Source organism: Melopsittacus undulatus, chromosome 1 (genome assembly GCF_012275295.1).
Source record: "Melopsittacus undulatus isolate bMelUnd1 chromosome 1, bMelUnd1.mat.Z, whole genome shotgun sequence".
NCBI classification, from domain to species: Eukaryota; Metazoa; Chordata; class Aves; order Psittaciformes; family Psittaculidae; genus Melopsittacus; species Melopsittacus undulatus.
In genome coordinates this window covers 86,071,897-86,096,811 of record NC_047527.1, presented here as the reverse complement: position 1 = coordinate 86,096,811, position 24,915 = coordinate 86,071,897, and the positions used below count along the sequence as shown (strand labels likewise).

The 24,915-nt window shown below is 43.0% G+C and overlaps 1 protein-coding gene across 2 annotated transcripts in view; it reads left to right on the top strand.

Moving 5' to 3' along the window:
- Nucleotides 1-24,915, top strand: part of SLC22A23 (solute carrier family 22 member 23) — a 114,195-nt gene that overhangs the window by 78,237 nt on the left and 11,043 nt on the right. The window contains exons 4-9 of one of the 2 annotated variants that reach the window (XM_034061809.1): nt 1,381-1,549; nt 6,735-6,862; nt 13,346-13,435; nt 19,034-19,136; nt 22,089-22,321; nt 24,592-24,624. In XM_034061809.1, coding sequence (XP_033917700.1) covers nt 1,381-1,549; nt 6,735-6,862; nt 13,346-13,435; nt 19,034-19,136; nt 22,089-22,321; nt 24,592-24,624 — 756 coding nt within the window. The remainder of the gene's footprint in view (nt 1-1,380; nt 1,550-6,734; nt 6,863-13,345; nt 13,436-19,033; nt 19,137-22,088; nt 22,322-24,591; nt 24,625-24,915) is intronic. The other variant, XM_034061816.1, reaches the window with a different exon arrangement.

Below are 24,915 nucleotides of genomic sequence, written 5' to 3'. Positions count from 1 at the left end.
GGTTAGGATAATGTAAATTGGGATTGCCTTGCAACAGATATGTATTGGGAAAAATCCATTGATAGTGTTTGTCATTGGCTGAAATGGGGAGGGGAAAATGTGTGGTGTTTAACTCTACATTTGATCTACAAGCTAGTTCCTGGTCAGCTAGATTAAATCTGTGTTACATTGATAAATGCTAAACAAGCTACAGATGAGAGAATGAACGAAGGAGTGGCTGTCATCTCTTCCTCTTATTTTATAGTTTTTCAATTACAATGTTAACAACCATTAAATTCTAATTTGAAACAACCATAGGAAACATCCCAATGAAAAGCAATAATGCTGACAACAATGTATCATGAATGCTTACGAGCCTATGTTTCTGTATCAGCATGCCAATAAGTACTGCACAACTTGTGGCAGGTTTATTGTGCTTAATTATTCATTTGTAGAAGTGAATGTGAGCGAATGGGAAATAGGAAGTAGGGGCTTCTGTAGCAATCTTACTGGCAGAAAAATTGTTTGAATATATTTCCACAAGGCAGTCCAATTTTTCTGCTATTTCTTCTGTGATTTTTTATGTTGTTGTTTACTTTGTGGGTTTTTAAAGCTGTGATTCTGATATATTGCTCTTCATTTCTGAGGACTGAATAACAGTAGCCAGAACTCATGGTTTAAGGAAGCTTAACAGATCTACTGAGCTCACTTGTTACAAGGCAGCTGAGATGACCAAGAATGCCAGTGGTTCTAGTAAATTGCCCCATGGCAAAAGGGAGGATGAGGAACAGGACAGGAGAGCTGGAAGGCTGGCTCCTTTGAAATCTGATCAAGATTAGTTATTGCGAAACCAAAAACCAAACCAGAAACAACTCACTCAGCAAAATCCAGCTTGGAAACAGCAGCATTGTTGCATATTAAACTGTGGGCAGGTGGCATCACATATGAGCTGGGAGCCTGTAACCTCCTGAGAGCTGTGCTCTTCTGCCTCCCAACAAACTGATTGGAAGGCTATGCAGCATCTTGAGAAGTGTGAAAAGGCTCAACCCAAAATCTTTGGATTGTGCTTTACCCTTCATTTCCTTTCAAAAACAAGTATCTTACCGTTTGGTAAAATGCTTTTCTAGGCAGAGGCTGAAGAAAAGCTGACAATGAAGGAGATGTAATAGGTGTATGGAAGTTGCAGTGTTTGTGCCACAGGCAGCACTTAATGGGATTTGCTGTAACTGCAAGGGCATTTGAAGCCTAAATACAGGAGGAAACAAGATTTATGTGATTGTGCATAACTTTGGTCAAAGGTCTTGAAGGACATTAGCTCTCTGAAAGCTTCATAAAGAGATGCTCTGTGGGTGTCTTTGTTGGAGGGGGGACTAATGCATTTGCTTGTGCTCTGTGTTTCAGGGATAGAGCTCTGTCCTCCTGGGCACCGGTTCATGATCACCATGGCGGCGAGCTTCATTGAAATGGCTGGGCAGTTCCTCATGCCAGGGCTGGCTGCCCTCTGCAGGGACTGGCAGGTCCTCCAGGCAATTATCATCTGTCCTTTCCTGCTAATGCTGCTTTACTGGGTGTAAGTATTTCTTCCTTGTGACAAAGACAACATGAGCTCCAGGTGTTTGACTTTGGAGGTGTTTCACTGTTGAGAGGTGTGCACGCTTTACAAAATGTATGAGTCTTTCTCTTTGTTCTTCCATTCACCTTTTGCAAAGATCTGACTTTGCAATAAGAAATAAGTTTATAAATTGCTGTAGCACTCACATAGGTTACATGCTGCAACATGGTGGGAACTCAGGAGAAGGTCCTCTTTCAACAGCAAAATTGTACTTTGCTATTGTTCAGTCTGTCACTTGCCCTTTAAAGATGAAAACAAGTCTTGAGAGGATGCATCCCAGCCCAGCTGTTGTCAGACTGTGTCTGCACAGCTACATTTTCCCTTAAAACCTGTATTGTTGTTCTGGGCTGTCACTGTTGGTTTCTTTGGCCAGGGTTAACCAAAGCTAGGTTTAAAATAACATGTCAGCTCTTGAACAAGTGCACTTGGATGTTTTGTGTGCATGAGGTAGCCAGCCCTGAACTAGACTGCCTTCTTGGTTTTGCCCGAATTAGCCCATGCTGTGCCAAAGCTTGGGTGGACACTGCACTAGGCAGTGGCTCGGGATTGCTCCCACAACAAATCCTCCTCTCCTGCTCCTCTCTGCCTGCTGCACCGGCAGCACTGCAGCAGTGGTACAGCTATTCTGAGAGAAGTGGAGTGGCTTTTGCCTTGGGGATGGTGCCAGGTCCATCCCCACCAGGACTTTATCAGCCTTCCCAAAAAAATTCCTTTGTTGTTCTGTCTTAATAGTGACACTCAGTGGCGACAAAAACAAAAGAGGCTTATAAGAGCAGTGTTGTACAAAGCCATAACAGTTAGAACACACTAGATTGTTCATTTTAAAGATAACACTTTTTTGTGTGTGCTGTGAGGGGCCAAGCTGCCAGTTGTAATGCCTACAAGTTACAACATGTAAAAATTTGTTACAGTACATAAGAATTTTTGTCAGTTATACTTTTTTTTCTATTAGCACATGAATGCCTTAGAGAGTTCTTCTGTGTTCATGGTGGTAACCTTCAGCGGGGTTTTCTTCTCTTGTCCTTGAGGTAGGCATGCCACAGCTTCGGCTGAAGGCAAAATGTGGCACACAGGAGAAAGTCACAAGGTATTTGCAAGATAATGTTTTGGTTTGGTTTTCCTCCTGTCCTCCCATTTTCCAACATACAGCATCTAAACAGTCTCATCTTGTCAGTGTTAATCTTTATGATGAGTAACCACAAGTGTTCTTGTTAATGTGCTGTTCTCTCAAACCTGCCATATGTTATATATGTGCAAACACGTGCAGGTCTGCTCCAAAAGCTCCTGCTTGGATGCCTGCCAGCTGAAATTCTTTGTATCCACCACTGGATAGAACCCAATATCAAACAGATATTTGTGTCCAAAAAGACAGTATAATAGCATGAAGACACCTAATGAATGCGGTAGATGACATGGGCAGCAGTAACCCCACAGCAATCTTCTGGAGGTGGCACATTTTCCAGGTAGCTGAGTCAGGGTCTCGTACATTCCTGTTGAGAGGTTGTCTCTGGGTGACATTGAAAGCAATAGGAAATGCTAACATTTGTTTCCTAATCTGCAAGGGCTTTTTTGCTTTTTGGCTGGATGGGACAGGCAGACCAGGCAAATAGATCCCCTGTGTATAATGTGTGATACAACAGCTTGATAAGCAGTGATAATAGCCAAAGTAACAGGATTTGTGTTGCCCCGTGTTTTTGCATTTGCAGAAATGAACTCTGGTTAGGATGCCTGTTTAATTTTATTGTCAGTACAGTATGCACTCTTCTCTTACGCTTTTCTTTTCCATCTGTTGCATGTTCTCTAGAAAGTGCTGCCATTTTATTACCTCTTTCCTTTCCACCCCTCCCCTCTTCCCCCAGCATTGTACTGGGGAACAGAGTGTGGACCCACAGCATATGTTACAGATGAAGGAAGAAAACTGACTTGTAATAAAAGAGCTGGAAAATTGCACTGCTCGTTAATTCCCCATCGTGTACCCAAAGCAGTGAGTTCAGTAACAGATGCTGTGATTGCCCCTGTACTGCTTCCTTCTTACTCTCTTTACTTCCATCTCTCTGCAAAGAGCTGTTTGTCCCTCCTGGCTGGGGCTTAACCCTTTCCCACCTATATATTTGCTCTTCTCTGGACCACGTGAACATGAGAGGCTATATACGCCTCCTTCATTCTAACCAAAGCTGAAGAACTGGGAAGGGGTGGCCAGTTCTCTTCTGGTGCTGTTAGGTAGGATTTAACTGTTCAAAAACTGTGTAGATGAGGCCCTCAGTGATACAGTTTAATGGTGGTCTTGGCAGTCCTGGGGTAATGGTTGGACTTGATGATCTTAAAGGTCTTTTCCAACCTAGCTGATTCTATGATTTATCCTCACAAGACACAAATTTGTAATAGCTGGGCTTGTTGCCCTGGGGCAGACCTCTAATTGACACACTACACCCTTTTGTGATGTCTTGGTTTAAGCCCAGCCAGCAACCCAGAACCATGCAGCTGCTCACTCAATTCCCTTCCCTTTCCCCCCCTTCCTCCCCCTACTCCTGGAGGGATGGGGAGGAGAATTGAAAGAATGTAACTCCCATGGGTTGAGATAAGAGCAGTCCAGTAACTAAGGTATAACACAAACCACACTACTGCTACCACCAATAATAATGATGATAAGGGAAATAACAAGGGAAGAGAATACAACTGCTCACCACCTGCTGACTGATACCCAGCCCGACCCAAGCAGCAATCCCGCCCTTCCGGGTAACTGCCCTCAGTTTACCTCCTGGGCATGACGTGCTGTGGTATGGAATACCTCTTTGGTTAGTCTGGGTCAGGTGTCCTGTCTCTGCTTTCTCCTGGCTTCCCCTCCTCCATGAGACTCAGAAAGTCCTTGGTCAGAGTAAACATTACTGAGCAACAAAACATCCATGTTATCACCGCTGTTCCCAGGCTGAAAGTCAAAATCACAGCACTGCACCAGCTAAGACTGAGAAAAATGACTGCTACTGCTGAACCCAGGACACGTGAGCATGAGTTTGCTCTGCATCTGGACAGAATCATGGCTCTCCCTCCAGCTACCTGTGGTACCTTCCTGGCCTCCTCTCTGTCAAGGATTCTTCTCTGCTCTTAGGATTTCTTGGGCTTAGGATTTTTTTTCCCTCCACCCTCCTGTCCCCTGTTCTTCTGTTGGACTGCAAAAGGCTGGTGCTTTCCTTGTTGATGGAGGAAGTATAAGATTATCAACCAGGTGCCTGCAGTCAGCTCAGCTTGATGATCTGAGCAGCTGCCCACCCTTGACAGAAAGCTCTCTTAGCTTCATTCAACTAGTATTTAAGGCCAGGTGATGAAGCATGAGGTTTGACCAAATTCCTGTGCAGAAGTTCATGGAGGCCAGGGGTGTGGTTTTTAAGTTTGGAATGGTGTTCAATTCAGTAACAGAAGGTGCAACAGTAGGTGCATACAAATGACCCTTGGCAGCAGGGCCCATGCTGCACAAGTGAGCTCAGGCACTTGCACCCAGATGGGGTGTACAGCATTTCTGCTTGCTGTGCCTGATAACCTGGGCTCAAAGCAGGCCAGGAGTTTTTAAAGATCCTTAATAGAACCTCTCACTGCTCACACAGGGTAATGGAGCAGTGAAAGGTGTGAGGCTTCAGCACTTCCAGTTTGAGAAACCTGCTTGAGCTGGAAAGTAGAGACAGCATTTGTCTCCACAATGCCCATCCCTGCAGCTCTCTTGCTTTCCCTAGGAGTGGGTGCTTGCCATGGGGCTTGTTGCTTGGTAAGGGGACCATTCAGAAGCACAGCTTTTTAGGCTGGTGGCTGAGGCTGTCCCCTTTCTGGAGCCAAGCACCGGGAGATTCTGCATTCAAAGAATTCTTAATATTTCAAGAAATGCTTTTGCAGTGCAGGACTTGCTACAGGAGGATATGCCAATGCACCAGTGGTAGTAAATAAGCTGTCAAGCTGTATGGCTGTTATATACTTTTATTGCCTGATATCATGTGGGTAATGATCTGCTTGACTTCCCTCCATTGTGGGTCTTTTTCCCCCTTTTTCAAAAAAATCATACTTTCTCTAGGATGGAGGTTTCACTAAGCTGTCTTCCAAATTGCATCAGCCTTAAAAGCACCATAATGATGCAATTGCCTGGTCCACTGCTTAGAAGTATAAGAACCGAGGTAGCATCCACAGCTAAGATCAGTGTTGTAAAGGACTTTTGAGGGCTTTTTATATACTTGAAGTTAAAAGTAGTTGTTAAATTTGTTCTTAGGAAGGGTTTTTTGGAAAATGAGGCCTGCACAATAAAGAAAAATACGTTTAGAGTCAACTGAAAGTTTTTATATCTGTAGAAGTATGGGAGGTTTGGTTTGGTTGAAGATGTACGTATTTGTTTTGGTTTTGAATTAAACTCATGTTAAAGGAAGACTAATCAGTTAAGCTAATGAATCGGGTGAATATCAGCACTTGAAAGAAATGCAGATGGAAAATAATCTTTATCTTGTAACACTGTGTGCACATGTATATTTTTAAGGCAACTCCACTAGCATAACATTGTCTTTATCTTGAGAAACTTTTAGAGCAACAACTGGTTGTTGTCTGGAGTATGCACAATACTGACTCATATAAAAGAATGGCTTAAAGTCTGCATATGTGGGAAAAGATTTTTATGTGTTTAAAAATTTAAATATCTATTCCATTATAATCCTAAAATGTAATTCCTCCTTTTCCTCTCCCTGTCTTTACAAAAGTATCCAAATCACTTCTGTCAGCTATTTTTCTTCTTTGGTCTGAATTGCCATGTGTTAACTGCATATCTTATTCATTCCCTTCTTGGCAGCAAGCATCTATTGCAGACAGTGCTGCCTCCTCCCAGTTCTTTCAGAATCGTATTAACGGGCAAAATGCCTCTAATACATTATAAAATTCTAATATGTCCTATTTCTATGTGGCAGGACAGTGCCTGTATCATTTGTGAATCAGTGTAAAAGAAAATGCTGTTAATTTGCACATTCTAAATTTGTTTTCCCTCTTGCTTCATAAGTGATTCTTCTTTTTCAAAAATAATTACATAGCTCATGAATAGTTAAATGAGCAGCTACACATTATCAGTTCTTCCTCTGACAAAAACTTGGAAGCAACCCTGACCTGTTTTCCATCTTTGAAGTATTTTCCCAGAGTCCCTTCGGTGGCTGATGGCTACGCAACAGTTTGAGGCATCCAAGGAGCTGATCCTTCAGTTCACACACAAGAATAGGATGAACACAGAAAGTGACATCAAAGGAGTGATGCCTGGTGAGTAGGACAGACAACCTCAAATCCCCCCACTCTTCTCGGAAGGCTGCACGTGACATTGCTGACCATGACTAACTGCCTGTTGAAATCATCCCATTCATTCATTCATTTTGCTTTTGTTGAAAAACCACTCCAAACTCCAGCAGTGTTTAAAATTACTCTGCCTGTAGAGCAGTCCTGGTAATTACACTCTCATCTTGCACTTCCATACGTTTTTAGAGACATATCTTGAAGAATTTTGCCACAGCTACCCAATGCGCCTTCAGCCCTGTGTGCCTCTGGAAACTATGTTTTAAGGAAGCTGCTCACTGGGATCCTGCCCGTCAAGCAGCACCTACTCTGTGGGTTTGGAGAAGCAGCAGCACTTGAACCCCCAGTTCAAAAGTGCCTCCTATGACAAACCTAAAACATGTTACAGTTTCTCTTTAAAGCCTTGCTCCAAGAGCTATTTTGCTTTCCTCTCCTGCATCATCTGAGTGATGCTGTTCTGGGGATTGAGGAGGCCTGCAAGCAGCAGCAGTAGGGTGCAGGTTTTGTTTGAGAGTCTTAATTATCAGCTCCTAGGTTTACTGATGATGCTTTTAGAAAGAGCTGATTTGTCTTGTCACTGGGATTGTCACTGAAATAGCCATGCTGCCTTTGTGCAGGGTGCTTTGCAGAAGAAACTGTCTGAGTTTGTCTCTAATTACAGCAAAGGTGAAGAGCTTCTGCATCTTCATCTCACTGGTGCATCTGTCACGTTTACTTTGGGCTCCTCTCTTCCTTCTCACAGGCCTGATGGTGCCCATAAGCATCCATTTTGCACTGTCACTTGCGATCTGTATCAGACTACCCACTAGTCAGAAAACAGTGGAAATGTTTCTTTTCTCCCCCACTTTTTCAAGCCCTATTTGTTCCAACCCCAGGGGCAACAGGGAGATGGCACCCAGTAGCTTTGCCCATGGGTAGGGGTGATGCTTTCTGCGCTTGGCTTGATACTCACTGTCAAAGGTCTCAAGGTACAGGGATAACTGTAGCATCAGTCAGCACTGGGACAGACTTCATCCAGAATAGAAAAGTGTCACCATTAGCATCAGTGCCTAACAGATGAGACAGTCTTCATCACTGAGGGGTGAAAAAGTCTGATGTGGGTCTGTGGTCTTGAAACCCAGGTCACTGCTCTGATTTCTGATGCAGTTGGCACATTAATGTTAATTAGACCCAGCATGTCTTTGCTATGTTAAATGCCATTTTTCTGGTAAAGTTGTGAAAAGCATAAGGGTATATGAGCAGCCATTAACCTAATGATCTCCACTCCTCCAACTCCTTTTTGCAGATCTTCCCTAGATCAAATGATGGGTCTTGGAGAAATCCTGTCTCTGAGGCAATGAAATGCCTTACAATTAGACTTGGAGTTTCCCAGCCAACTCTAAATTTGGCTTTTCTCAGCTAGTCAGGCTCTTGAATTTGCAGATGAAATAAAATGGTTCTTAGGGGAAAGAAGAAAATAAATTACTGGAGTTGCCTTTAAGGAAGACGATAAAGATGCAACTGTGTGGCTAGAGGGATTTATTTAAGCCATGTATAATGATATTGTCCATGGAGGAATGCTAAGTGTCAGAATGGTTTTATGACTATTATTTGTGACTGATTACTTTTTCCAGCAGTTTCATGGTAGGAGCACACTTGGTTTAAGGAGTGACTCCCTTTCATGTGGAAACTAGAGCATTATTACACATCTTGATGCTATGGATTTCTCTGCCTGCACATACATTTAGATACAGCAGTTGTCAGTGCAAAGGGAAGTGTAAACTTTGTGATACAGAATATGGTCATTGATACTGGATTTGTTGGAGATATTGTTGGGATTTTTTAGTATTTCTTCCCTCATTTTTCTCTTGAAGCTGTTTCTGCACGCCCACACTCTAAGGCTTTCCTGACCCAGCTCTGGAGGGATGCTACATTTCTGTAGGGGAAGAGTAAGAGAGAAACAGTATCGAAAGGATTAAATGAGCTTAACTACATAGTTCAAAAGGAAGGACCTTCCCTCTCATTCTGGGTGTATGGGAGTGTTGATGCACTGAGTGAAGACAGGAGAAAAGTAGAAATCCTGAGTGAAGAATCTGATCAAACAATAGGTCATGTGTCTCCCAGTGGGTTAGTAAGCAGAAGAAAGTGTTTCTCTGCTTTTGTTATGATCACATTCCTATAGTTGCTGTAGCAGGGAGTAGATAAAAAGCTGATACACATCTATGAGAGGGGATACCATTGAGCTTGTGTCGTGGTTTAAACCAAGTCCGCACAGCTCATTCACTCACTCCCCCCCCCTTGCTCCCCCAACTCCGGGAGAGTTAGGAAGGAGAATCCAAAGAATGTAGCCCCCACAGGTTGAGATAAGAACAGTTTAATAGCTAAGGTATGACATAAATCACTATTGCTACTACTACTACAAATAATAATGATAAAGCAAACAACAAGTGAAGAGAATACAACACCTCACCAGCCACCGACCCATAACTCACTCCACCCTGCCTGACCGAGCACTGACCGATACCTCCTCCATCCCCCCAGAGCTCCAGCCCTTCCGGGTCTCTCCCAGTTACATCCTGGGTATGACGTGCTATGGTATGGAATACCTCTTTGGCTAGCCTGGGTCAGGTGTCCTGTCTCTGCTTCCTCCCGGCCTCCCCTCCTCCCTGGCAGAGCATGAGCCCAGAAAAGGCCTTGGACAAACCAAACATTTGAGCAGTAACTCAAAACATGCTTGCTATCAGCAACCGTTCCCAGCCCGAAAGTCAAAACACAGCACTGCACCAGCTACCAAGAAGGAGAGAAAATGACTGCTATTGCTGAACCCAGGACAGCCCAATGCAGATATTCCCTATTTCCCCTTGACTCTGTTGTTGAGCTTTCCTATCTGTGTGGAGGGTTTTTGTTTGTGATTGGGTTTATTCTTTGTTCTCCATCTGAAAGAGCTGTAAACTATTTCGCTCTAGTTAGGGACCATTGTATCACTGTTTATTATTCCTTGCTGCATTGTTGTAACTGCCTCCTGTGATTGAATTACTCCCAATACATTTAAATGACAAACTGCTCACTTGCAGACCCTTCTAGCTGGAAACCCCACTGTAATTTTACTCATACGTAGCAGTTAAATTAGTGTATCCTATAAAACAGATCATTACAGGAGTTACAGTAGTCTCTGGGTTTGTTTAAGATAGAGAAAAGAAGGAGAGACCTTATCACCATGATCCAGTTTTTAAAGAATGGCTACAAAGAAGATGGCAACTCCCTTTTTACAAGGAGTCCCATGGAAAAGATATGGGATAATGGGTGCAAGTTACTCCTGGGAGATTCCAACTGAACACAAAGAGTTTTTTCACAATAAAGAGTTTTTTCACATCAGCCACTGGAATAATCTCTCCAGGGAAGTAGTGGATCCCTCAACCTTGGACACTTTTGAGATTCAGCTGAACAAGGTACTGAGACATCTAGTCTAGATGGTGCTGTTGCCAAGAAAGGTTGGACGAGATGATCCTTGAGGTCCCTTCCAACCTGGTATTCTGTGATTATGTGATATGTACCCATTTTGGCAGCTGATACGAGTTCCATAAACAAAAATAAGTAGCGTTCAAGTGGGTGAGGTATTTTTGGGATGTGAGAATATGCAACTTTTAATTGCTGTCCTAGCAATGAACAGGCTTCTTTTTCCTTTATGAAGAGTTGCACTGTTTGCATTGCCAGCTGAAAGTTTTTACTGGTGCATTTGGTTATGCCGCCCATAGTAGAAAGTCCACTAAACTTCTGTAAAGCCTGCTTGCTCCGTAGGGATTTGGCCCATGCATTGGGTGGAAAAAAAAGAAAGTAAAATATATCTGCTGGTTTTGACTCAATCCATAGGGTGGGAACAGTTCAGGAGAATGCATCAGGAGAATGATTATTCTGTTTTTTTTAATCTGACTGCTTATTGAAATGTCATTTGTAAAACAGACTTGGTGAATTTTGTTGACAAATATTTGAAAACATTATCGGAAATGTCAGCTTCAGTCATGAGCAAATGAAATATTTTGATAATAGTTATTCAGTACAGGCTTTTCACTGCCAGTTTCTCCAGAAACTTCCCTGTCTCTTCCCTGTTCCTCTGTGGAAGAAGAAACAAACATACATTTCAGTGTAGCTGCAGTAGAGTTGTTCTGACCTGAGTGGGATAAATGGTTAGGAAGTGTAGAGATCAGTTTAAAGAACTAGAGAAATGAGTGTTCACAACTGCTTACAACTGCTTGACCAGGCTGAATAACAAACCCCTCTTTTTGCTCATGTCTAGATGAAAACACAAACCAGAGTGCTCCTGTGGACAAACATGTTATAGCTGTCCCTTTCCAAGGTTCCTCTCTAAGCTTAGAGAAATAATACTGATGTAATTACAAAAGTGACCAGCAAAGATCAAGCATCCAAATAAAGGCCAGGGCTTTAGCATGCAGACAACAAGGTGGAGAGGAAGAAGGGGCACAGTGGTGACAAGTGCTCTGTGTCTATGTATGTGTGTGGATTGGAGTTAGGAAAGCTGTAGTTTTCAGAAGCTTCTAATTAAAAAGAAAGAAAATTATCATCACCTTTCTTGCTACTGAGCTGCACACTGCTGTGACTTTCCTTTTTATACATAAGCTAGTTTTCTGGTTTGTTTTGCTATATTATTTTTCCTAACCATGAGGCTTGGATCTATGTATTTACATGCTTTTTTTTTCTTTCTTTCTTTCACTGGGTAAAGAGCAGAAGGAAGTGTGAAAAAGCTGTATGTCTGAAAGTCAGTCTCTTTCCCTAATAGAAAAGATTAACTCTCCCTTCAAAGCTTTACTCATATCCTTACACCCTCACACCTACTACTACACTACTGTTTTAAAGCTTGTAATAGGTGAAGAGCAAGGTGTATTAGCTAGAGAAAGCAAGCAAGTTCCCTGTCCCCATAATACATGTGATGCTACTATGTACGGGCCTGTCAGATGTGTTTCTTTACCAGATCCTGTTTTTTGGTTAATGGTGCCAAACAAAATGCAAATCTTGTGGGAAAGTCAGATAAATGCAGGGAATTTAGTTAAAACAGGTCAAGGTGCTACTTGAAGGCAGCCTTTAAGTCTTACAAAAGATTGTGTATTAGCCACAGAGATTCCTGTTGTCAAACAAAACCAGCCAGTGATTTCTGCTACCCTCTTGTATATTAAATCAGCTTTCGGTGGGGGGGGGGGGGGGGTGGGTTAGGTTTTTCCTGGTGATCCCACTTGTCCATGAGCAGGAACTGATGGAGATTGCACAACTCTTTCACGATAGGCATGATAAACAGTGAGTAACAAGAAGGAAATTAATTAGTTAAGAAGTCCTCTACTGCTGGCTATGCCTACAGGAATGGAAGAGAAGAGCCTGTGCCTTCCCTGACTGTATCCCTGCTGAGGGCAGTAGTGACCTCTGACAGCAGCAGGATTTAGAGGGGACAGAGAGAAAAAGGAAGTGTTCTACTGAGGACATGCCTTCTGATGTCACAGGGAAAAGCCAAATATGAGAGAAAATAATAATAATAAAAAAAGGAAAATGGGGGTTGTCAACCTCTATTTAAGCTTGAATGACTTTTTCACACCAGTTGAGTCCTCCACAGACTCACGCTGGCCACACTCCAGCCTGTCGCAGCTGCTTTGTGCCCAGCCGACACAGTGGCTCTTTATCCCCAGTGCTACCTTTCCTCTCAGAGGAACTGGCTTCAAAGGGCAGGAACTGCATGGGGAGGGCTGGCAGCAGGCCTTGGTGCTGCGAGTGCTCCTCTGACTCCTCTGCACTGAGCGGAGAGGATGGATGAGTCTGGATGTGGACATGAGTGGTAGGAGAGGAGACCTTGGGAACCAAGTAGGAGTAGAAAGCAGTACAAGGGGACCAGTGGACAGAGAAGTGTGGAAATAAGAGAGTATAAAGAGTTGCGGGGGCAAAGAATAAACATAGTTGGAGGGGACTAAGGCAAAGGGAACAAAGGACTGTGAGAAATTAAGAGCTGTAGAAGAAGAGGAGTGGAAAGCTAGAGCATGAAGACCAAAAGGCCTGCAACCATTTGCTTTTCCTCTCCCTCCAGAACAAGCTGTTAAGCCCAGGGATTCAGTCTCAGCACTCTTGTGATATCCACTCCTAAACTGTGTGCTTCAGCTCTCCATACTGCCCAACTCGCCTCCTCTGCCTGCTGAGGTTTCCTCCATAGCTCTGACAGTAGTTAGCAGCAATGCACGTGCAGGTATCTGAAACCTCTACATGGCTCAGATACGGCTCCTCACAATGATATTTGAGGTGTTTGTGTTGTTTGGGTTTTTTTTTATGTTGGTGATGTTAGAGGAATGTAAACATTGACAAGTCAAGCTCTGTTGAAATGCAAGAAGTCAGGTTGCCTGGGCAACCCTTGCTTGGCCCCCTGGTATGAAGGCATGATGATATAGCCCTTAATAACATGATTACGACCTATTTTTTCTACAGGGCATAGGATGGACGAATCAGTGCATAGGATGGACGATGCTGTGGGAATGAAGCTGTTGTCTGTTCCTCATTTGTTGCAGAATTTGGAAGGTGTGTAGTGAATAAGATAGAGGGTTGAAGAAGGAAAGAGGACAGTCTTGGGGAAATTAAGCTGAATGCCTTCTGAAGGGCTGTACTCATTCCCTGTGTCTGCCGGGGATGCTCTTGTATGATGATGGAAATTTCACTGGAATCAGGCTCTTTCAGTGCTGTCACTAATCACAATTTCATCAGTGTCTGTCTCAGGCATGTAGATCTGGAACCTGATCTGCAGAAAGCTGGGAGCATTTACATCAGCATCTGTAAGGGTTACTGCTGTGTGATTTTTCTCATTCTGGACACAATTTCTCTGTATTTTATCTTCTTGCCTGCAAAACAGAAATAATCTTTCTCCTTACTCTTACAAGAAAGTGGTGGAGATGATTTCATTGGTATTCATGAAATACATGGATATTCTGACAGCACTGTAGGAATGTCTCTGAGGAAACCTGTGATTTTGTACTCTCTGGGAGGCTTGCATAATAAGGCTAAGGGGCACATGTTGAATGGGAAAGGTAGAGACATCATTAATAGATGTCCATTTGCTGACTGCAGGGAGCATTCTGGGGGGGGAAAACTAATGTGTGATCATCTAATTAAATGCTGTATCATAATGCATATGAGCTATTGAGAATTGCAGTTGCAACCTTATGTCTGATTTTTCCTGTCTTTTTTCCAATGTAATTGGAGATTCAGGATTGAAACAAATTATTGCAATCAGTCCTTTGCTACTACAGTTATTGAGTTATACAGTTGCTTTCATGAAATGAGTTTCATTTTAAATGCTGATGATATTTATGACCTGTGCTTCTGTTGGAAGGCCATTCCAGACTTCAGATTGCTCTTGTACTCAGGTACATCTTAGCATTCAATACAAAAATATGCAATATGTGTCCAGGTTCTCTGTGGTTTGGGATTTTTAGCCTTCCCATTTGATCCTGTCTGTAACTACCTTAAATTTCTTTTTTTTCCTATGCTATGTGAGCGGACAATAGACCTGTTCCTTTGCTGAGCTGAGGTTCTCTGCCTCTTTTCCTTTTATAAATAGGCTTGCTGTAGCTTTTGTTTCTCGGGTATTGATACCCAGAATTGTGAAAGAGCAGCAGTATCTCATTGTCTGAATTGCAAATACTCATGGACACAATAAGCTGGTGTCTTATAACGACTGGTGTTCAAGCAATATATAGCCAGGTCTAAAACAGTATCTACTAAAAAACTTACCTTCCAGCAGAAGCATTTCTCATTAGTCCCTAAGTATTTTACCTTGTATTTTACGTTTTTAGTTGCTTTTGACACGCAGGGTCCCAAGCTCACCTAGTTCCCTCTAACATTCCATTTCTGTGATGTACTGGCCAGTGCCTCACTTCGTGACCAACAAATTTCATTGGCACATTCCTAAAGTTTGTGCCAAGCTCCCAAGTGAGGTTATTAAACAAGTTTTCTTTTCCCTTTTTTCTTAGAATGAGTGACCCTGCCACTAACCTCCTGCCATCCGCTGATGATTCCCATTTTTCTGTCCCATATTGCTGTCTGCCTATCAGTCAGCTCTTTGCCCATCTCATAATTTCTGTATGTGACTTGATATATTGCAATACTCCTTTACTTTTACTATTAGGCTTTCCAAAAATGCAGTATATCAAGCTGCTAGTTCTCTGTGATACAAATAAATGAATAAGTATAAAGGGGATTAATGGAGACAGAAATCCTGAAAGGTATAAATAAACCTATGTACAGTAACTCAGTGTGGTTGAGAGCAGATTGTTTCAGCTCTGCATTTCGGACTGATATACCTCCTGCTGCAGAGCTGTCGTGCTCCGGGGATTGATTGAGCCTCTGTGCTGGGCTTCCATAGCTCTTTTTATGTTCAAAGAGCTACTGACAGTATCATTTAGCAGCCAGAAAAATCCAGCAGAAGTCCATCACCACAGAACACTTGTCATTTTGGACATCCTTTTTTGTCAGCTTGATTTGAGCTTTGTCTATTTTGTCTTTGCCAAGTGATGCAGAGATGGGTGGCTTCATTTGAAGGCTTTAAAGATACTTTCTGATTTTGAAAGCTGTACTCCTGAAAAGCAGAGGATCCCATGAGAATTCAGCAGCGTTAGGAGCTGGAAGCTGGTAGGGTTCCCCTCCCCATGAGACCTTTAAACTCTTACAATGAATAGTTTTAATTTCCACTGAGGTATAAAGAGTTAGCTTGTTGACAGTTTTCCTACCGAGTCCCTGAATAGGAAGCCTAGAGTGTGTGTGGGCTCTGGAGTATGGGAAAACTCATAATGGGCCTCTGAGTAAATGGATAAAAATATTTCTTATTTTCCACACTTGCTGTTCTGGTAAATTGGTCAGAACTGAAACATTTAATGCAAACTCCTTCTGAACTGGTGACTTCAGTGCAAACTCAAAGAGTAAGTTAGGGAGCATGGGGGTGTCCTGGTGTTATTCAGTAACTGAGAGATCTGTAGTTTGCTTCCATGGGTTTTTGAATAGGTATTGGCTTGACTTCTCATTTAAGATCTTAATGTTGAAGTCCAGACAGCCTAAGAGCTGTCACTCTCTGGATGCCCATCACAGACATCCTTTTGTGCAAGCAGGCTAGTCCCAGAGACAGCAGGCCACTTAAATGAGAGCCAGTTCTGTAGCTGATGATTTTTTGCGAGTAGCATAGCATATTTGTTGCTATCTGAATGATATTTTAATTATTATAAATGATTGATTTGTGGGGTGAATATCTAACTGGTATATATAGAAATAAAGGAGGAAGAAAGCCATCCAAAAGGTAGATGGTGGTGGGGGCTTGAGGAGAGTCATTCATCTGAAGCAGGTGAGTTTTGCTTGGAGTTTCAACACATCATAGAGGGATGGAGGAGTAAATAGCTGATAGAGCCAGAAGGCTTTCAGTACAAAGTCAGGTGATGTTTGCATTCTTTGGTGGAAGGTTTGAGGACAGATTCTTCTTAAATATTATTTTCCTTCTTTCTTTCTCTTCCTTCCTTTCCTTCTCTTCCTTTCTTTCCTTCTCTTCCTTCCTTTCCTTTCTTTCCTTCTTTCCCTTCCTTTCCTTCCTTCTCTTTCTTTCTTCTCTTTATTTTCTTTCATTTCTTTCTTCTGCTTTCTTTTTTTGTCTGTCTTTTTTATTCACGGAGTATAACCCACTTCAGAGCAGAAGCAAGGGTCCACTGAAGGGAGACTGCAGCATGAGGCAGGGTAGAGAAGAGGTGAAACCTTCTCATGTGTGATCCTTGCTGCAGCTAAAGCAGAGTTAGTGCTTGAGGGTAGAACATCAGTTCAGTGAAAAACATTAGCAAGAATTAGTTTGGAAGGATTGATGTTTAAGAAAGGTTAAAAGGAGGCTTGAGTGCATGTGGGAAGGATGCATGACTATAAAGAAAGAATACATGTATTGTAGCAAACTGTCTATGAACAAAGCAGGAGTGGAAGGCAAAATAATGTTTGGCTCTGAAGAGAAGTATGACCAAGTTAAGTGTTGTTTCTCTTGATTTTATTATGTTGTGGCTTACTAAAGCGCAAATTGACCATAAAATCTCCTTTCTCTTCTCAAAGAAAAAGTAAAAATTGCTTTGAGAAAAAAAAAAATCAAAATTAAGAAAATCTGAAGAATATGGCCTCGGGGACTATCCTCTGTTGACACAGGAGATGTTTTACTTTGACATGCCAGATCTGGTCATTCTTAGACAGTCTGAGATTGAACACTTATGTCCACATGAAATTTGTGCAACATGCTGTTTGGGTGGTGATTTTCATTGTTGCCCTTCAGCTGAATTAGTAAACAATCTTTAACAGCCTTTCAAAACGTTGTGCTGCTTCTAGTGCTTGCTTTGACTTTTGCTGTAGAAGGTGTGGCTTGGGCTCAATTACAGGCTTTGTGACTGTGTTCTATCTGTTTCAGTTGTTCTGAATTGTTTTATTCCCACTTACTCCTTTCCAGAATCTTGCTACAAAAAAAACATTTTGACCTTGCTCTTTGAGATTAGGAACCATCTTTTTTTGTTGGCTATTTTCCTAAGATAGCTAAGCCTGCTGAGTGCTCCAGTACTATATATATTAATTTCACCAATTTCATCTTTTGCTCCACCTCCTTTATGCTTTTGTGAACTTCATGCTGTGTAGATTCTGGGAAGAAATGGCTGTTATCAGTTAGCAAGGAAAGTAGTACAGCAATGTGCTGCTCAAGTACATTAATGTGAGATACCTTTTTGCCGCTTTTCTCAGAAACATTCCCTGTAGTTACTAGGGGTAGAAGACCAGGAGTGATCTATGAGCAGTGAATAGCTCAACTATTTGCATATAAATAGTGTTTCTTTGTTTTATTATTTTTTTATGATACAATTTTCAAATAACGGCAAACAAACATGTCTTTTGTTTAATTTGTAAATTTGGGTGATTTATCTTGTTTCTCCCACACACACCCTGCTGCTTGCTTTTATTTTTCCCTGTCTTGCATCACTTAGAGATTGCTATTCAGTGAAGCAAGGCAGAGGTTGGGGCAGGCCAGTGCGGACAACTGAGGACACTGTGCTAATTGTGTATGCATGAAGGGAACGGATGCACAGTTCAGAACAGGGCCATGCTGCCGCCTTTAAACACAGTCAGTGTAGAAAGCAGCAGTACAAGTCTTTGCTGTAAAAAACAGTACAAGTCTGTCCTAGAGTGCTTCTTTATAGGTTTGTGATGCTTCTTTATAGCCATGGCTTCTTCTGTTTTTACTGGACTTTGTGCCCAGCTGTGTCACTGGTCCAGTGTCTGGGAAACAGTGGTTTTGTTGGTGTGCTTGGGTAGGTGTTCAAGCTCTAACCTGATGATATTTGGGAAGTAAGCAGTGTCCTTTGTTGTTGTCCCCTACCAACAAGAATATCGAGTGCACTATTTGCAAGGCTTGTGTGTTAAATAGCATAGCAAAGAAATGTAATCTTGGAGCTGCCCAGAACTTTAAGGACATGGTGAGGCTCTAGTTCTGAAATGCAAAGACATCGCAGCTGATGAGGCCCAGGAATTTTTCTTTAAGCAAATGTCTTCTGTTTAGCCCATCCATCAGAACAATTTGAATTCTTTGAAATGGGGTGGAGGGGAAAAGGATGAGCTGATATGGTGTCCTAGCCACTTCTTTCTGAAACCTGGATTTGAACAAGCCTCGAAAGATTCACACAAAGAATGAGTTTGAGCTTCAGTCCTTTCCATGGCTTTTCAAGTGTACATTGCAGAAGGGCAGCAGGTCTTGTAACTGCACAAGCACAGTCCTGCCTGTGGTGGGGGTAAAAAAGAACAGAATCCTGAAGTTCTTCAGGAAATGTTGTATCATGCTTGCTGGGATCAATTTGTATACTGCCCCCATTTTACATCCACCTTTTAAACTGGGAGAAGGAATTCTTGGGCAGTTCTTAAGCCTGAAGAAGGTTACGGGAAGCCTAAGAGAAAAGAAGGAAGCTGAGATGGATTTAGGCAGGTTGTTCAGCTTTTTTTTAAGCTCCTGTTAGAGTTATCAATAGTGTCCTGCTCTCCAGAGCATCCCTTAATATATCTGTAGTTCACAAGCAAAGCTTTTCTTTCTTGTTCTCCCCAGTGAAAGAATGATTTTTATTTGGTTTGTTTCAGAACTGGAAAAGGAGATCACCAGGAGACCGAAGAAAGTCTGCATTGTGAAAGTGGTGGGAACAAGAAATCTGTGGAAAAACATCGTAGTATTGTGTGTCAACTCGTAAGTTCAGTCTCTGAGTAGTTCTGTGGTTGGTGAACTGGAAGCAGTAATGGGAAATGATGGGGGAGCTCCTTTCTTTCATAGTGTGGGACCTTTCGCTAGTGTCTCTGATAAATGATCCTGGAAAAACACCAGCTGATGCAAGGAGTTCTTTTTCATGGCAGACGTAGAGGAGGTCATCGATTGTTTCAGGCAGCAGGATCATGTGTCTTCTCAGGTGTCATTCTGCAAGAGCACTGCTATCACTGGTGATCGTACATAGACACGTGCTGGTAAATGCTCATGCATGTAGACTGCTGCTGCCATTCTGGGTGGTGGGATTTTTGAAATCATTAATGCCCCAGGACCACAAGTTCAAGTTGTTTACATCTGAAATAACTGTGTTGCAGAAGAAGATGTTTCTTGCCAGTAAATACGAGCCTGCTCCCTTGTATAAAAGCTGGCCTTGATAGGTCTTCAGAAGCGGATTATAAATCTTGTGTAGGGCACACAGGGAGAATATGTGTGGTCTCACACAGAACAACATGATGCCTGTGTCCTAAGGCTTCGGCTTTGACATGCTTACATGGGAAAAACCAGGCATTTGCCTAAAGGTTTTGCAAGTTACAGACTCTGAAACTTTCTGTCCAGAGCTGAGCTCCTTGTAAAGAGGAGACAGATAGGCTGCAAATTTAGCCGCTAACCAAACCAAACCTTCTGGGAGGGCAGTGGTAGTGGATTTTCTTATTGTTCAATCTTATAAAATGCCTATTTGAATCCTGTCATGATTATTGTTTTCAAGTGGGAGGTGGGGACAAGCCTGCAAATCCCTCATCTTCTGCTCCATTTAGAAGTACGTAGCTCTCTTGTGGCTTTTTCTTCATCACTTCAGGGCCCTACTCTGCAGCCTTCACTCCTGTTACACAGGCTCATGGATCAGTTACAACGTCTAGGGAACAGCCCTTGTGCTGGGCAGATGGTCACCCAGGGACACATGGGCTTCAGGGCTCCTGCATTATTGGTTGCAAACCAGTTCTGGTTTTATGATCTTTGTGTGTCTCTTGCACCTGCCAGTGGGTGACTCCCTCTGTTTCCTCTTAGGCTGAGCTGGTGGGTTTAGTAGCCAGCGTTAACTGTATTTGTGAGAAATGTTTACATGAGGAATTCTCCCCTTCCCTTTCTCACCCTTTTCAATTATGAACATTTGGAAATCCCCTAAGCCAGAACTAGGCAGCCCAGCTTCTAGCAATAGCACACGGAGGCTGATTGCCTCCAAGTAAAGCATGGAGCAGATGTGTGTTTGAGGAAGTAGCTTTCATGTTTGTTTTTAAGGGATGGAAAAAAAACTATGTAATTTTGATTCTGTTATTCCTGTTAGATGGGGCTGTGGTAAATTTTGGTAGCGTGGAACATGGAGACGGTATAATTTACAGGGAACGGTAAGACATCAAGGGAGATAAATGTATTTAGTTGTAAAAGCAACTGTTCTGAGCTGTTCAACAAGTTAAGATAATAAGAGTAATTCCTGGGGAAGCAGGCTGGAAAGCGAAGTCCAAATGATACATTGATTTAGTTTACAGGTCGTGGCCTAAATAACAACTTCAGCAAGTGTGTTTGCATGCACAGAAGAGAAAGAAGATATGCCCTAATTAACTCTGTCCTTTTATGAATACTTTTTTGCTGGTTAATATTTCTCTTACGTGAGGAGCCAGTTATAATCTAGATATCTAAAGCTACTTTCATTCTTGTGTAACAGCAAGTGTAGCTGGGTTTTATCAGGGAGAAGGTATTTAGTGTTGGGGATGTATTTTGAACTATAGCATTGATTCACAAGATCATCACTGTCATGCACTCAGCAACTGCATATTCCCCCAACTGTTTCTATGCTTATATTAATACTCAGTTGACACTGACAGCTGCTAATTACTGACATTCAGGAGGACAGAGGTGTATCAGTGTAATGGACCTGCCATTCAGTTTTGGAGACCTTGATCTGTGCCTGCCTCTCTGTCAGGCAAATTTAATTTGTGACATGAGGTTCATCTGGTCTAGGTATCAGGGACATGCCTTTCCCAACAGGACGTATCTGTGCTGCAATGGGAGTCATGCAGAGCATTGACCTCCCACAGCAGCTCTGCTGCAGTTTTGCACCACTTCAGGGGTGATGCTGAGCTTCTCATGTGATTTGTGTACCTCCAGCCCCATCTCTTCCTTCCTTTTTTCTTCCCTCTCTGTTTTTGTGAGGGCTAAAAGAAAGAGAAGTGAAAGTGAGTGGCAAGATGCTGATCACTGGCCTCACAAAGACACTTTTAAAAGAAAAGGAGACACGCATCTGTGAAGGGTGGTGTAAATGTGTAGATTGAATTATGGCTTATCATTTCATAATGGTAATAATAATTGCAGCATGCGTAACTTCAAATAAGGGGTTTCCAAGGAGTCTACAGTTATAACAGGTTGGCTTGGGAAGTGAGATGCAATCTTCAGTACAACCAAATGCCACAGGCAGGTCTTCTTCAAGTCACAGCTGTATTGCACAGTATTTTGCAGTTTAAGCATGCAGGCTGCTTCATCACAGCAGCTCTGTCTCCTGTGGCTGTCAGCAGATGCACTGGGAACAGAGATGTCTTTGCAAGAGGGGAGTTCTCAAATACACAGGGAAAGCCAATCACACACTAGGAGTCCTTGTAAAGTTGCTCATATCCCAGTCATACCACAAGCAACAGCTATATGAATAAAGCCAGTAGATTGCAAATGTCTGGTTGAATAGAGATTTTTCTTTTTCCTGCTTTTGATCATTGCTTATTTTCACAGCAGCACCTAGAAGTCTGAGATGAGTCTTTTTGCACTAGGTGTTGTACTCCTGCAGCGGAAGAAATTCTTCCTGCATTAAGATGTTCCTGCCTTGAATTCCATTGCAGTGCGTGTCTGCCTTCTCAACAATCATCTCCTCTTGCCCTCTCCTGTTTCCCCTAGGCTGACTGGTTACGGCATACACCACTGTTTTGCAAAAAGCATGATGGGGCACGAAACGAAGATGACAATTACCCACAACTTCTATGCGGACTACTACACCATGGCTGGAATTGCACTGGCATCCTGCCTGGCCATGTGCCCAGTGGTTGGGTTTCTGGGGAGAAGAGGAGGACTCCTGCTTTTCATGATCCTTACAGCCCTGGCATCGCTCCTACAGCTGGGCCTTCTCAACTGTGAGTTGGAGATAAGAGCTTTTGAAGACCATGTGATTTTGATGTGCAAATATGTGACCAGCGAATATTAACACTTCTTTTGCCCTTCTCAGACTTGACATGCTGTATGCGTGCTTAGTTTAAGAATTTGCTTAAAGGTATTGGGTTCTGGATGAGTCTCTGTGAAGCTCATTGGTACCCTCTGGTAGGGATTGGGAATGGAAAACTTTCCCACTTGAGTCTACTTCTCAAATGGCCGCTAACCTAAATGGCAGTTAAAACAGTAGGTGTATATCATCTGTCTGCCCTGAGCATCTTGCTATGTGCAAGTGATATAACAGGTAGTATGGAAACATGCAGCTGAAAGACCCTGCTTTTAACACGGTGTATACATATAGTCCATGTAAACATGTACATATAATTTTGTGAGTTGTCACAGCTCTTCAGATGGGTTCCTGCCAAAATCAATCTTGCAGTCACCAACCATTAGACCCCAGTCCTATGAAACCTCACCCCAAGGAGGGGGAAGAGGGTTGTGATGTGCTTTGGACAAACCGGGTATGAGACAAACACCAGAACACTGGTGGTTGCTGTTTTTCACTTCTAAGTTTAGAAATAATTAAGGGCTTTAATGAGAAAGAGGGTTTTGCAGTGAGTATGGAAAGATTTCACATTCCCACATGCTGAAGGCAGCCCTGAGCCAGCAGAAGTTCTCCGTATTTACTGACCATGTTTCCTGAAAGCATTCACCAAGTTAACCTTAAGTGAACACTCTATTTGCGGCAGTATGGGAGGAAAACAGGGAACCTCTTTCATGACATGGAGGAAACTCCAAAATGGCATGGTGTTTTGCTCCCACATTAGCACAGATGCTTACATTCCCTTTGAGGACATGTTTACCATGTCCAGCAGTCCCAGCTGAGAGTGGGGCCCTACCTCATCCTCAGCCCATTGACAGACTGTGACCTCAGGCATGCAGATGCACACAATGTGTGTGTGACCACCATTCTTGTGGTGGTGTCCATCAGGATCTCTCTACACTCAATTGGTCTAATCTTCCTTGTTTTTAAGGATGTTAGATGTTTGTTGAGGCTGTTTGGGGTTATAAACATGCAGTTGTTTAGTGGGGAGAAAGTGTACCAGACCCAGTAGGCCATGAAAATCAGGTTGCAGTTTTTCACCAACAAAAAAGGGGAGGTGGAGAGGAACATCCTGTAGGAGTCATTATAACCTTTTCTATACTGGGTTTAGGTGATTCTGTGAGGCAAGTTGCTAAATCTAAGAGCAGCCATTGGCTCTGGCTGTGTTCTGCTGCACTGCCACCTAAACTTCTCTCAATGCTGTGCACCTGTGAGCCTTCCTGACTCTGCCCTTGTCCCTTTCTTTGTGAGAAGAGTAGTGAAATGCAGCCTTGAACTTCAGAGCAGCTCATCTCCCCCCACTCTAGACCATGCCCCTCCTTCCCCAGAAGAGCTCTAGCTCAGTGGTTGGAGAGAAGCAGTGACCCTGCTGATTATGAAATCTGTTACAGCCTCCTGCGTGTTTTAGCTTAGCATAATCTGGATGTAATTGGCAAACAAAATCGGAATTTGGGGAGGGTGAGAGAAGGAGAGGGGTGTTCTCCATTAGCAGCAGACCTTGAGGCTTGCCCTGTTCAGCCCTTCCTCCAGACACCAGGATGTCACAGGAGCCTGGTGGGAGATCATCAGGAGGAATGTGCCCAGCTTGTGCTGCTGGCCTTCCCCTTGCTGCCCAGTACTGTCATGTGCTCCTTTGCAGTTTGGATGTGTGACAGCTAGTGGCTAGCATGACACATGGACCACCAGCTCTACATTTTGGCAAGGAGTAGGTCTCCCATCAGTGTGACAGTGCTGATGCCCAGCGTTCTGCTCTCTAACTAAGCCTCTGTTGGCCATTCCCTTGAGGCTGCAGCATGAGGGCAGTTTCTCTTCTCTCCTTTGTTAACAACAAAGAGGCCTTTGTGTTAGTCCCAGTGGTAATTCTGGGGCTCTTAAAAATGCTTTACTGCTGCATTTGTTATCACTGTCTCATTAGCATGCTGTCCTGCAACTGAAGGGGGCCTGGAAATGGTATGTCCTCATCTGGTGCCCACAGGAAGATGCACCAGTATTGACATGGGAAAGAATGTAAGGGGAGCTTGGGTGGCATGTGGGATTTGCCTTTTTTCTTTTTCCCTTTGGATAAATAAATATGTAACAACAGTATGTTCTGTTTTCTTTCCCTTTCTCTCCTGTTTTTTCTTACTCCGACTTCTGTGGTCTTGGATCCAGTGATCGGAAAATACAGTCAACTTCCAGACTCAGGTATGGTTTACAGACCAGTCTGCATCATGCAGGGAGCACTTCCCTGGGAGTGGGTAGATCTGAAAGACCAGGATCAAAGCACCCAGAGTGGAGCTGCCACTGCAGCAGGGTTCAGAGGGAAAGCCCAGGTCTACACAGTGCCTTGGGACCCCACTTGTAGACAGGCCTGGATTTTTTGTGTGCAGTCTGTCAGCATGCCATCCCTTCCACATTCTGACTCGCCTCCTCGGGTCAAGAGAGGGTGCAGGAGTTCCACAAGGTTTATTTTTAGACATATGACAGGGTTTTCTG